The sequence below is a fragment of the Homarus americanus genome, unplaced genomic scaffold (assembly GCF_018991925.1).
Source record: "Homarus americanus isolate GMGI-L3 unplaced genomic scaffold, GMGI_Hamer_2.0 scaffold8022, whole genome shotgun sequence".
Taxonomy (NCBI): Eukaryota; Metazoa; Arthropoda; class Malacostraca; order Decapoda; family Nephropidae; genus Homarus; species Homarus americanus.
The window spans coordinates 52501-65150 of NW_024726624.1; the positions used below are offsets into that span (position 1 = coordinate 52501).

A 12650-nucleotide genomic window follows, 5' to 3' on the forward strand; every position below is an offset into this window, starting at 1 on the left:
TCAACCAATCACAGCCATCGTACCTCAGTAGCCAATCATAGTCCTCATACCTCACAATCCAATCCTTCCAATCCTCCAATCTGTCTTTGTCTTCATTAGTGTGGTCAGGTGAGCAGGAGGCAGTACCGTGATTGGGAGGGAGAGAGGGAGGGGTATTGAAGCGACAGCCAATCAGCGAATGAGGCACTGAAGCGACAGCCAATCAGTGAACGAGGCACTGAAGCGACAGCCAATCAGCGTGCGGGGATACTTGAGCGGCTCGACAACAAGCCAATGGTTGACAAGTCTCTGGTCGCTGCTTTGTTGTTGTTGTCATGGCTGGTAGATGTATGATAACTTGTCGAGATTTCCTTCCTTCCTTCATTCCTTCCCTCTTTCGTCCCTCCTTCCCTCCCTCAACTCCCCCCTTCCCTCCCCTATTCCTTCCTTTCCCTCCATCCCCTCCCTCCTTCCCTCTATCCCCTCCCTTTCTCCTCTCCCTTCCTCCCTGAATCCTCTCTCTTCCTTCCTTCACTTCCTTCCTTCCTCCCATCTTCTCCCCTCGTCTTTATCTTCCTTGAGTGCGTCTTCCCCTCCTTCTTCCCCTTTATTAGGCTGTTCCCCTCTTCCACCCTTCGCTCTTCTCTCTTCTGCTTCCCTGCTCTTCTTCCCTGCTCTCTCTCTCTCTCTCTCTCTCTCTCTTCCCACAAATAAACAGTAAATCATACCACCATCCGCTATAACATTATCTTGCCCCTTAACCTAAAAAATAAACAATGCCCCGTAAGGCAGAAACTCCCTGTGACTACACATATGAAACTCGACCTAAAGTATTAAAGTTAATATTGGCATCATGAGGGTATGTCCGTTTGTCTGAGTGTTGTGTCAATATAATGTTACTTTACTGTCCAGCGCTGAGTGTCACTTTCCCTACTGTTCAGTGCTGAGAATGTTACTTTCTCTACTGTCCAGTGCTGAGAATGTTACTTTCTCTACTGTCCAGCGCTGAGAATGTCACTTTCCCTACTGTTCAGTGCTGAGAATGTTACTTTCTCTACTGTCCAGCGCTGAGAATGTTACTTTCTCTACTGTCCAGCGCTGAGAATGTCACTTTCGCTACTGTTCAGTGCTGAGAATGTCACTTTCTCTACTGTCCAGTGCTGAGAATGTTACTTTCTCTACTGTCCAGCGCTGAGAATGTCACTTTCCCTACTGTTCAGTGCTGAGAATGTTACTTTCTCTACTGTCCAGCGCTGAGAATGTCACTTTCCCTACTTGCCAGTGCTGAGAATGTCACCTTTAAAAAAATCTATTTCAAGTCTATCTGGAGAGGCGAGTGGAGGGCCAATTAAGTGTCTCCTGAGGGAAGGAAGGAAGAGAGGAGGGAAGGAAGAGAGGAGGGAAGGAAGGAAGAGAGGAGGGAAGGAAGGGAGGAGTGAGGGAAGGAAGGGAGGAGGGAAGGAAGGGAGGAGTGAAGGAAGGAAGGGAGGAGGGAAGGAAGGTGTGAGGGAAGGAAGAGAGGAGTGAGGGAAGGAAGAGAGGAGGGAAGGAAGGAGTGAGTGAAGGAAAGTAGGATTATTGAGTGAAGGAAGAAAGGAAAGAAAATCCAGTAAGTGAAGGAAGGAAGGAAGAAAGAATTAGGCCCTTTCAACATTACGTGTGGGCGAAGGAACATCCATTATCACCTCCTCTTCTTCCTCTCCTCTTCCCCCTCCTCTTCTTCCTCTCCTCTTCTCCTCTTCTTCCCTCCTCCTCACTCGTCCTTCTGCTCCTCTCTTATCCTCATTTATTATCTTGTTAATCTCCTCTTCTTCCTCCTCCCTTCTCATCCTCCCTTATTCTTCCCTCCTCCTCCTCCATCTCCACCTCCCTCATCTTCCTTCTCCCTCCCCATCCACTATTATCCCTTACCTCCCTCCTCTTCCCTGCTTCTCTTCCTTCCTCCTCCATCCTTCCTTCTCTTCCCTCCTTCTCTTCCTTCCTTCTCCTCCCCCCCTTCTCCTCTTCCCTCCTCCTCCTCCTTAATTTCTCCTAAACACCCAAATGGTCTACAATTTCATCCCTTAAAGAAAAAAATAATCTCATTTTAAGGGCCCAACAGGACTGGGCCCCATCCCTATTCACCTAATATGGGGCCTATTAGAACAAGACCTATTATAATTAGGGCCTATATGACCAGATACCTATTTACAATGTTACTAAAACCACCAAAATTAATTATTGTAGTAAAATTAATCAGAATAAAATAGTTTCCCATGAATGTTAGAAAATTTAATTCGTTTTCTTTGTAATATCAGCAAGCGGTGTTGTGAGAGTCTGGTGATTGTGTTCGCTCGGTGTTTGTTTGGTGATTGTGTTCGCTCGGTGTTTGTCTGGTGATTGTGTTCGCTCGGTGTCTGTCTGGTGATTGTGTTCGCTCGGTGTTTGGTGATTGTGTTCGCTCGGTGTTTGGTGATTGTGTTCGCTCGGTGTTTGTCTGGTGATTCTGGTGATTGTGTTCTGCCTGGTGTCTGTCTGGCGGATTGTGTTCGCTCGAAGTTTGCTCCAGTGATTGCCTGCTCGGTGCTTGTTTGGTGATTGTACTAAGCTCGGTGTTTGTGGTTGTGTTCTGCTCGGTGTTTGGTGGATTGTGCCTGCCTGGTGTTTAGTGATTGTGTTCGCTCGGTGTTTGCGATTGTGTTCCTGCGCCTGGTTTTAAGAGTCGTGTCTGCTCGGTGTCCGGTGATTGTGTCGCTCGGTGTCTGTCTGGCGATTGTGTCTGCCGGTGCTTCTGGTGATTGTGTCTGCTCGGTGTTTGGTTGTTTTCGCTTGGTGTTTGGTGGTCGTCTCGCTCGGTGTTTGGTGATTGTTTTCTTTGCTTGGTGCCTGGTGATTGTGTTCGCTCGGAGGGGTTTGCGATTGTGTTCGCTCGGTGTTTGGTGATTGTGTCTGCTCGGTATTTGGTGAGATTGTGTTCGCCTGGTGTTTGGGTGATTTTGTGTCGCCTGGTGTTTTAGGATTGTGTTCGCTCTGGTGCTGCGTGATTGTGTTCGCTCGGTGTCTGGTGATTAAAGTTCGTCGGTGTTTGCGGATTAAAGTTCTGCCTTTGTGTTTCAGTGTGATTGTGTTCGCCTGGTGTCTGGTGATTGTGTTCGCTCGGTGTCTGTCTGGTGATTGTGTTCGCTCGGTGTTTGGTGATTGTGTTCGCTCGGTGTCTGTTTGGTGATTGTGTTCGCTCGGTGTTAGGTGATTGTGTTCGCTCGTAAATTAAGGTAAAGTTATTGTTAGTTGATGGTATAGTGACGGTGTGTTTGACGTCATTTTGAATCAATTCTTGGATATTGAAATTCAAGTAGAAATATCCACATATCCTCAACTTACACACACACACAGTACACATACACACACACACACAGTACACATACACACACACAGACAGTACACATACACACACACACACAGTACACATACACACACACACACGTACTTCCAATAATTCACCAAATTAAAAAAAAAATTAAATTATTGGTTAAAAAATTCTTAAAGTTTAACATTAACTTAGAAATATAACATAAAAACATTCTCCACCACCAAAATATTAATATGGAAACTTATATAAATTTTAGTCACTTTATAAAATACAGATGTTATATTAGCATACTGAGAATATAGCATATTATTTTTTACTGAGAATTATCAGATCTATAATTAATAGGTGAGGATACGGCAGGAATAATATATTTAATGATTTTTTTTTTACTGGATGGAAAACTGATATGTAGAAGTTGTATTAGTTGAATGTGTGTGTGTGTGTGTGTGTGTGTTTTGGAGAGAAATAGAGTGAGGAAGTGCGTGTGCGTGTGTGTGTGTGTGTGTGTGAAGAATATGAGTGTGTATAATTGCATGTATGTTATTAGTACAGTGAGGTGGAGAGCGGATGGGTATGTGGGTGTATGCCATCTGTGTGGGTATAACGCGTGTGTGGGTGAGGGGGGAAGTGGGTGGGTAGGGGAGGGGTGTGGGTATTGTACTGCTTGTGTGGAGCGTTGAGGGTATGTGTGTGGGGGGTAGGGTATGGGAACAGTGGTGCGCGCGCGTGTGTGTGTGTGTGTGTGTGCTTGCGTGTGGGTGTGGATGCAAAATACGTAAAAGTTATGAGGGAGATGAAATGGCGTCAGATATATAATTCAATGGCGTTTGGAAGGTGAGGGATGATTGAATGGTGGAAATACGGGCGAAAATGAAGGATTGAGGGGCGGTTTGAGTGTGTGAGAGGCGGATGGGGGGAAATTTTTGCTGGTATCTTGGACAACAGAAGAGAATTGTGGGTATCTGTTTGTCTACGAGTTATCCCAGTTAAAAATGTTAATATCGAGGAGTTATAAGTCAGGCTGGGTATAATTTATCGCCGTTTATGAAGGGGGTTAATTAGCATATAGTAAAACAATGTGTAAATGATTCATGATTGCTTTTGGTGCTAATTGCAAGAGATTGGAGAAGAGAAAGCCAATGGTGCGCTTTAGTTTGGCGCGCATTCTTCCTGATGGCTGATGCTGGTGAAGCCGTCTACCTGGGTTCATTGTCTCTCTAGATAAAATTGTCTGTTCACCGTTATATTTAATATTGTTTATATCAACTGTTTATTCTTATTAATAAAGTTTTGAGTTTTCTCATGCCATACACATCATGCCTAAGCAGGAATTCACGTGACTAAAATGGATCGAGATGGTTGATTAATATCATTATATTATATTAAATTTAACGTTGTTTTAGAGATTATTTAGCTCAGTAAACGTTGAATATAAGGCGGGAAAATATATTTGAAAGAAGGTGACTGCGCGAGTTCGTGATGCTTCAAGATGTCTACGCCAGTGTGGGCGAGCGCCGCGCGTCCCGCCGGTGCATGTTGGGAGTGGCGACTGCCTGAGCCTGCCAGATCCCCATATATTTACAAAAAATAGTCTATATTTTTCATCAACTTCGTAATTAGTAATGAATAAAGTGTAACAGACAATATTATAGGAAGCCTTTACACACATGGCGGTATAAAAGTGAGGCTTAATTTATTATGTTTGGGTGAGGACAGTAGTGACCTCTGGCGGCGACTTGGCAGACTATGATGCCATTATGGCCGATGTTTGGAATTGATCTGTGAAAGGCAGATTAGATTCTCGCGATTCTAACACCTGTTAATGCGTTATTGGCCATAAATAACATCTCTGCGACTTGGACGTGTGTCAGCCTGGTTATTGGTAAGGTCTGTGTTCGTTAATACTTGCAGAGTAAGACGTAACATAAGGAAATAGTCACTCCGTGGTGCTTTATTTACACACGCCATGGAGTCGTTAGGCTTATTGTGTCTTGGTGTCAAATTGTCCACCGCGGTTATTCCTTCATGCAGGCGTCGTTAGGGCCCTCCTGACGCCTTCACCCATCCCAGTAGTAGGGAAAGAACTCAGAGAATGACCCGTAGATATTTAAATAAGAAGTAAATAGCCACTAGGAGCCTTGTTGTCGGGGTACGAGTGTGTGTGGTTCCGGGTCAAGATCTTTCCCCCCAAGCTGCGCCATCCACCACTATATTAACCCTCTTATCCACCTCTCACACCCTTAATAACACACTATGGCATGTTAGAATTACGGTATTAAACTAAACCATCCTTATCCATGTGACCTAAACCACTTTATCCATTGTTATAATCCAATGAACTTAACTTTACATGGGTCAGTATTTTTACCTGTGGATCTGTGAAGGAATTTATATAGGTGTAAATATATATATAAAACCTCTATTAATATTATCACCTAATTATAAAATATTAGTTTAGATAATATAAACATTGTTATTGTTTACAAGTTGAAATGAGGTCAATTAAACTTAAAATCAAATTCTTATCATTTAACATTAACTAAACTAACATATAGATGATTATTTAACATTATTATTTATATTTTATAGATATATTTCATCATTGTGTTTGTAAATTTAAACTTGAAAGCGAGATGGTTAATTTTTTCACTAGTTAAATAAGTTTATAGTCTTGTTTACATGGTCATTACAAGTAGACAAACAATGATAGACAGGTGAGATAAACAACACAGGTAAATTATTTAAAATTACCTTAGTTATTGGTACAGGTATTAAAGATGAAATCAACAACTTATAACAATGGTGTTTTAAGATGTAACAAACAGATGGATATTACAGTACTGTATTGGGTAACATTATCGTTTTGGTCATATACTTATTGGGAACCTAACCTAACCTAAACATAACATAACCTAACCTAACCTAAACATAACATAACCTAACCTAACCTAAACATAACATAACCTAACCTAACCTAACCTAAACATAACATAACCTAACCTAATTAGTAAAAATCGGTCACAACACTACTTCTCAAATGTCACCTAACCTAAGCTAAGCTAACCTAACCTAACCCTTCTTTACTTATCTTAAACCTAACCTAACCCTACTTGTCTTAAACCTAACCTAACCTTACTTATCTTAAACCTAACCCTACTTGTCTTAAGACCTAACCTATCCTAACCTAACCCTACCTGTCCTAACCTAACCTATCCTAACTCTATCCTGACCCTAACCTATCCTAACCTAACCTTACTTGTCTTAAGCTAACCTAGCCTGACCTAACCTTCCGACCCTAACCTATCTAACCTAACCCTACTTGTCCCTAACCTATCCTAACCTAACCCTACTTGTCTTAAACCTAACCTAGCCTTACTTATCTTAAACCTAACCTATCCTGACCTAACCTATCCTCACCTACCCACTTGTCTTAAACCTAACCTAACCTTACTTATCTTAAACCTAACCTATCCTAACCTAACCTAACCCTACTTGTCTTAAAGACCCTAACCTACTTGCCTTAACCTTAAACCTAACCTAACCCTACTTGTCTTAAACCTAACCTAACCCTTACCTAACCTATCTTAAACCTAACCTAACCTTACTTATCTTAAACCTAACCTTACCTTCCATATCTTAAACCTAATCTAACCTTACTAATCTTAAACCTAACCTAACCCTACTTGTCTTAAACCTAACCTAACCCTTACCTAACCTATCTTAAACCTAACCTTACTTATCTTAAACCTAACCTAACCTTACTTATCTTAAACCTAATCTAACCTTACTAATCTTAAACCTAACCTAACCCTACTTGTCTTAAACCTAACCTAACCTTACTTTCCATATCTTAAACCTAACCTTACTTGTCTTAAACCTAACCTAACCTAACCTATCTTAAACCTAACCTAACCTAACCTTACCTTCCATATCTTAAACCTAACCTAACCAATTCCCCGGATGACCAAATCTAAAATAATAAAACAAAAACAATAATAATGATAAAGTTAACAGTATTTTAGGATTTATAAAAAAAAAATTTGTTTTTATATTGAAATTAAAAAAACTTTTCTGAAACTTAAAAAAAAAAAATTGTGTACAGGAAATAATTAGTCAGGGATGTTATTATTATTATTATTATGATTATTATTATTATTATGATTATTATTATTATTTACTATACTGACAATAGGTAAACAAACTTACTGGATGTGCTTTATATATTGTCCAGGTGTATGTGTGTAATAGTAATAATGATAAACGTTTTATTAATAGAGTTGCAGCCTGTGTGTGTGTGTGTGTGTGTGTGTGTTTGTGTGTGTGTGTGTGTGAGAGAGAGAGAGAGAGAGAGAGCTCAGGTGTATTTCAGTCATGTAATTTTTTCAATAAGTCGGCATTTTCACATATTGACCCTCGATATAATGAACCTCCCACTCCTTATAGTCCATTATATAGAGGTTACACTATGGGGGGGGGAAGGTGTTAAGCCACATATATTATTCAGGGTTCGGCAGTTTATTGGTCCTGTTTTGAGGTGCGGTGTCCAATGAGGTGAATAAAATCGTCCGGTATTAGCGAAATAAAATATTAAAAGTGGCGTACAGTAGTGAAGGGGTAACACTAAAATATAATCTTACAATGGATAATAATAATAATAAATAATAATAATTAATAATAATAAATAATAATAATAATAATAATAATAATAATAATAATAGTAAATAATAATAAAATGAAATAATAAAATAAGTAATACAGTAATAATAACTAAAATAAATATAATACAATAATAATAATAATAATAAGTAAATAATAATAATAATAAATAAATAATAACAATAATACTTTAATTGTAGGTAGTAATATCGTGTTATTTATAGGTCATGGTTGTGACACTTACACCGGGTCACGTTATTGTTGTGGGATGACCTCAAGCCACGTAAATAACGACGATATTTACGCGTGATTTATTATTGTACTTGCGGAGAAAAGGGGGACAATTGGCTGTGAGTTTGTGGTATGTTTTATTGAGGTGGTTTAGTCAGGCATGAGGGACTGGTTTATTTATTAATTTTTTTTTTTTCTCTTGTGTTGGAGTTTTAAGACAATGTTTATAGTTTTAGAGCTCTCTCTCTCTCTCTCTCTCTCTCTCTCTCTCTCTCTCTCTCTCTCTCTCTCTCTGCTTTAACATTATCTTGAATTCTTTCTCTCACCTCTTTTCTGTCTTTTTTCTTTTATCTCTCTTCTCTCCTCTCTTTTCTCTCATCCTCTTTAACATTCGAGCTGTACCCTAAAGTAACTCCTACAGTGTTTATATAATTAATTCCGTTACCCAAGGGACGACGTAAATATTAACGTCTGTAAATCTATTCGAAAGAAGGTGTATAGCTCCCAGCCCCCCCATATGTCTGAATGTCTTTTTAAGCTAGGAATTTAGTTTTAAGTCACACCCTCTATGTCTGAAAATCTGGTATAAGCCCCCTCCCCCACCCTCCAGCCACCCCACCTGATATAAGTCCCCCCCCCTCCTCCTCTAGCCACCTCCTCTGTCTGAATGTCTGGTATAAGCCGTTGGAAGTAGTATCTGTAACCTGGCTTTTTTCTTTATGCCAAACACGAGCAAGGATGGATTTCTGGAGACTGCGCAAACTCATAAATTTTGTTAGGTTATGTTGCCATTTGTGATGAATATTAACCCCTTGAGTATGATGATTTTAACCCCTTGAGTATGATGATTTTAACCCCTTGAGTATGATGATTTTTACCCCTTGAGTATGATGATTTTAACCCCTTGAGTATGATGATTTTAACCCCTTGAGTATGATGATTTTAACCCCTTGAGTATGATGATTTTTACCCCTTGAGTATGATGATTTAACCCCTTGAGTATGATGACTTAACCCCTTGAGTATGGTGACTTAACCCCTTGAGTACAGTAGCACTAATCAACGGTTTGAAGTCATTGTATTCAAGGTATTAAGAATCATTGCACTAGTTCATTATTTATTTATTATAAGAGTAAGGATCATTGTACACCACTTGTCGAGATTAATATAAATTACTACAGGTGATTTTATTGTCATTTAATGTATTTTAGTTTCTCTTTGGCGGTGGAATATTGTTGTTTAAACCTCTGTCTGTGTTATGATCTATTCTTAATAATGTGTTAATTCTCCTCTAAATGGAAATATTAATTGGGTTACATTTTTCTTGACAGGTGGAACAGCCATAATCAACACAACTCTGGTAATACCTGGTATATGGATCCACACAAGACGGGAGGCGGCATGAACCAACAACCGCCACCTGCACACAACATGCCAGGACCTCCGCAGCACCCTGCAACCCAGCACCCCCCCGCCATGGGTCAGACAATGCCTCAACGGCCCATACAGACCGGGTACCCCATGCAGCCTAGACCGGCCCACACCGGAGCCCCAGGGTCGATGGGGCCAAAGCCCCCCGGAACCACCGGTCACATGGCCCCCAAACCACAGACCACGCTAGGAAACATAGTCACAAAGCCTATGGTGCCCACGACGACTAATGTTCAGCAGGTCCAGGCAAAGCTGCAGACGCCGATACACATTGCTGCATCACTCAAGCAAAATCTTCCTGTTAACACAACAGCGAATATGACGCAGATGACCAACAAACCTGCCCCAGGTCTGGTGTCTGCCACGGCCGCTTCAGCCATGCCTAAACTAGCAACACTAATGCAACAGCAACAACAACAACATCAACAGTCTCAACAGCCACCCAAACCATCTGTAACTATCCACCCACAACAACAGCACCATCAGCAACAACAACAACAACAACAACAACAGCAGCAACAACAGCAGCAACAGCAGCAGCAACAACAGCAACAGCAGCAGCAACAACAACAACAACAACAACAACAACCACAACAGCAGCAGCAGCAGCCAACACCTAAGCCAGCTGTAACTCTTCAACAGCAGCACCAGCAACCCCCAAAACCAGTTGTGTCACTTCAGCAACAACAGCACACACAGCCTCCTAAGCCAGCTGCACCTTCTCAGAATGCAGCAATCCCACCAAAGCCAGCTATACCACCAGTCTCAATAACACCAAGCCTTCCTAAGCCCTCTGTGACCTCCATACCATCTGCCAACCAACCCAAACCTCTCCAAGCCCAGTCTGTGTCTCCCATGAAGTCTGTGCCGGCAACAGTGCCGATACCCGCCACGGTCACTCCCATCATTACAAAGCCCACCCAGCTGGCAGGTCACCCCACAGTCCCCGGGCTTAGTCCGAAGCCCTTCGCACAGATGACACAGAGCACCACGGTCAGCCAAGCCTTACCACCCAGACCTACCAATCCCATGCCAGTACCTGTACAGAAGCCTGCCCAGCCTCCCCCACAGCCGGCCAAACCTACGCCACCTCCGGCCTCGAGTGCACCCCCGACCGTCACGTCTCCTGCGAAACCTCCGGCGGCCGCGCCGGCTGCCACGCCCGCCCCTCCCCCTAAACCGGCCCCGGTCGAGATAACCACACAGAAACCGGCCCCTACGGAAATTCCTCCGCCAAAGCTGACAGAACCCACAAAACCGGCCGTTGAAGCGACCGCAAAGACTCAAACTGTTCCAAGTGTCAACGGAGTGCCAGTCTCCAAGTCCCCCGTCAAGCCGGTCACTCCACTGCCACCACCATCAAAACCCGTTGAAGCTCCATCCACTGAAGCCAAGCCAATTCTGCCTCCTGCCGTGTCACCGCCCAAACCGGCCGCTCCAGTCAACAAACCTAAGGTGGAACCAGCGCCTGTTCAGCCTAAGAAGGAAATTGTTAAACCAATTCCAAGTGCCAAGCCAACTATTGAAAACTCAACAGAGCCCAAGACCGTTAATCACGCCGACCCCAAGGACGAGCCCGTCACTGAAACGCCGAAGAAGACGCGAACGCCCAGAGTAAGTTACCTGTTGGGGGAGGGGGGGGGGGTTGTCTGTCACTGTCAGATTAAAACTTTTGAGACTAAAGTATTGGACCTCATAAAGATTAGGTGTCCCGACTTCCTTGTTTCTCCTGATGATAAACTCCTCAGCTAGAGGGTTAATTTGGGGTGCTTAATCACCAGTTGAAGTAAGGGGGTTGGTAACCTTTTCTTACGGCCATTACCTCACCCGGGAACTGGTCATTTTATAATAAAGACAAATAACAATTATAATAAAAGAAAATATTAATAAAAAAAAGAACCATAAATAAATAAAAAAAAGATCATAAGTGAGAAACAATATATGTATGTTGTGTTGTAAGAGAAACAATTGAGACCCTACAATAGTGTGTAAATGAGGCAGAAAGTCAGATCATCAACCTGGGACTTGGCCACATATGGCAGCAGGGTCCACCATTAGACAACACATTATGCTTCCAATATTTTCCTCCCTGTTTGGTAGCTGCCTACTACTTAACGCTTTTTCTCTCATTCTCTTTATTTTCTTTTTTCCTTATTTCTGCTTCTTTTATCTTTTTTTATTATCTCTCTCTCTCTCACTCATAGCAATTATAGTTAACACAACTATGGTATAAACAATGTTAAATTACCCTGTAGAATATAAATAAACAATCCTCACTTAACCCAACCCAACCCTACCCTACCCTACCCTACCCTACCCTACCCTACCCTACCCTACCCTACCCTACCCTAATGACCTCCCCAGCCTCATCACCTTCGCTCACAATAACGTTATGTTGCAGCAAAAGCGGGAGGTGTTGGCCGTAGAGACCCCAGGGGACGAGCGGCGCAGCAAGAGACCTCGGAATCCGGCCAACCTCTACCAGTCCCCAGCCTTGGATAACCTGAACAGAGTGCGCAAGACAGCCGAGCCATCAACGCCCAAGACCCCGCAGGATAAACTTATTGTCTTCTTCAGGTAATACACACATACACTGTCTCTCTCTCACACACACACTCACATTGTCTCTCTCACACACACACACTCACATTGTCTCTCTCACACACACACACTCACATTGTCTCTCTCACACACACACACACACACACACTCACACACACACACACACACACACACACACACACTCACTCACTCACTCACTCACTCACACTGTCTCTCTCACACACACACACACACACAGTCTCACTTTCTCACTTAGGTGTCTAAAAATCGGGTGAAATTGGACACATTTATAGCTTTCCAGTTTATTAGTCTCATGTCATTTAAATTGGGTTGAAAAATTTAGTTGTAATTCAGAAAAGTGACTAAATGATATAAAGCTAAATGAACATACAAAATCAAGATCAAAAGCTAAATGAACATACAAAATCAAGATCAAAAGCTAA

The 12650-nt window shown here is 42.1% G+C and overlaps 1 protein-coding gene across 6 annotated transcripts in view; it reads left to right on the plus strand.

The window, feature by feature from the left end:
• LOC121865669 (proteoglycan 4-like) overlaps positions 1-12650 on the plus strand; it is a 56264-nt gene that overhangs the window by 26274 nt on the left and 17340 nt on the right. Inside the window, exons 1-3 of one of the 6 annotated variants that reach the window (XM_042365192.1) lie at positions 5055-5210; positions 9546-11259; positions 12047-12222. In XM_042365192.1, the coding sequence (XP_042221126.1) occupies positions 9589-11259; positions 12047-12222 (1847 nt within the window). In that variant the 5' untranslated portion in view covers positions 5055-5210; positions 9546-9588. Of the gene's footprint in view, positions 1-5054; positions 5216-5329; positions 5447-9545; positions 11260-12046; positions 12223-12650 lie in introns of those variants that run through there. The other 5 variants (XM_042365191.1, XM_042365193.1, XM_042365194.1 and 2 more) reach the window with 5 other exon arrangements.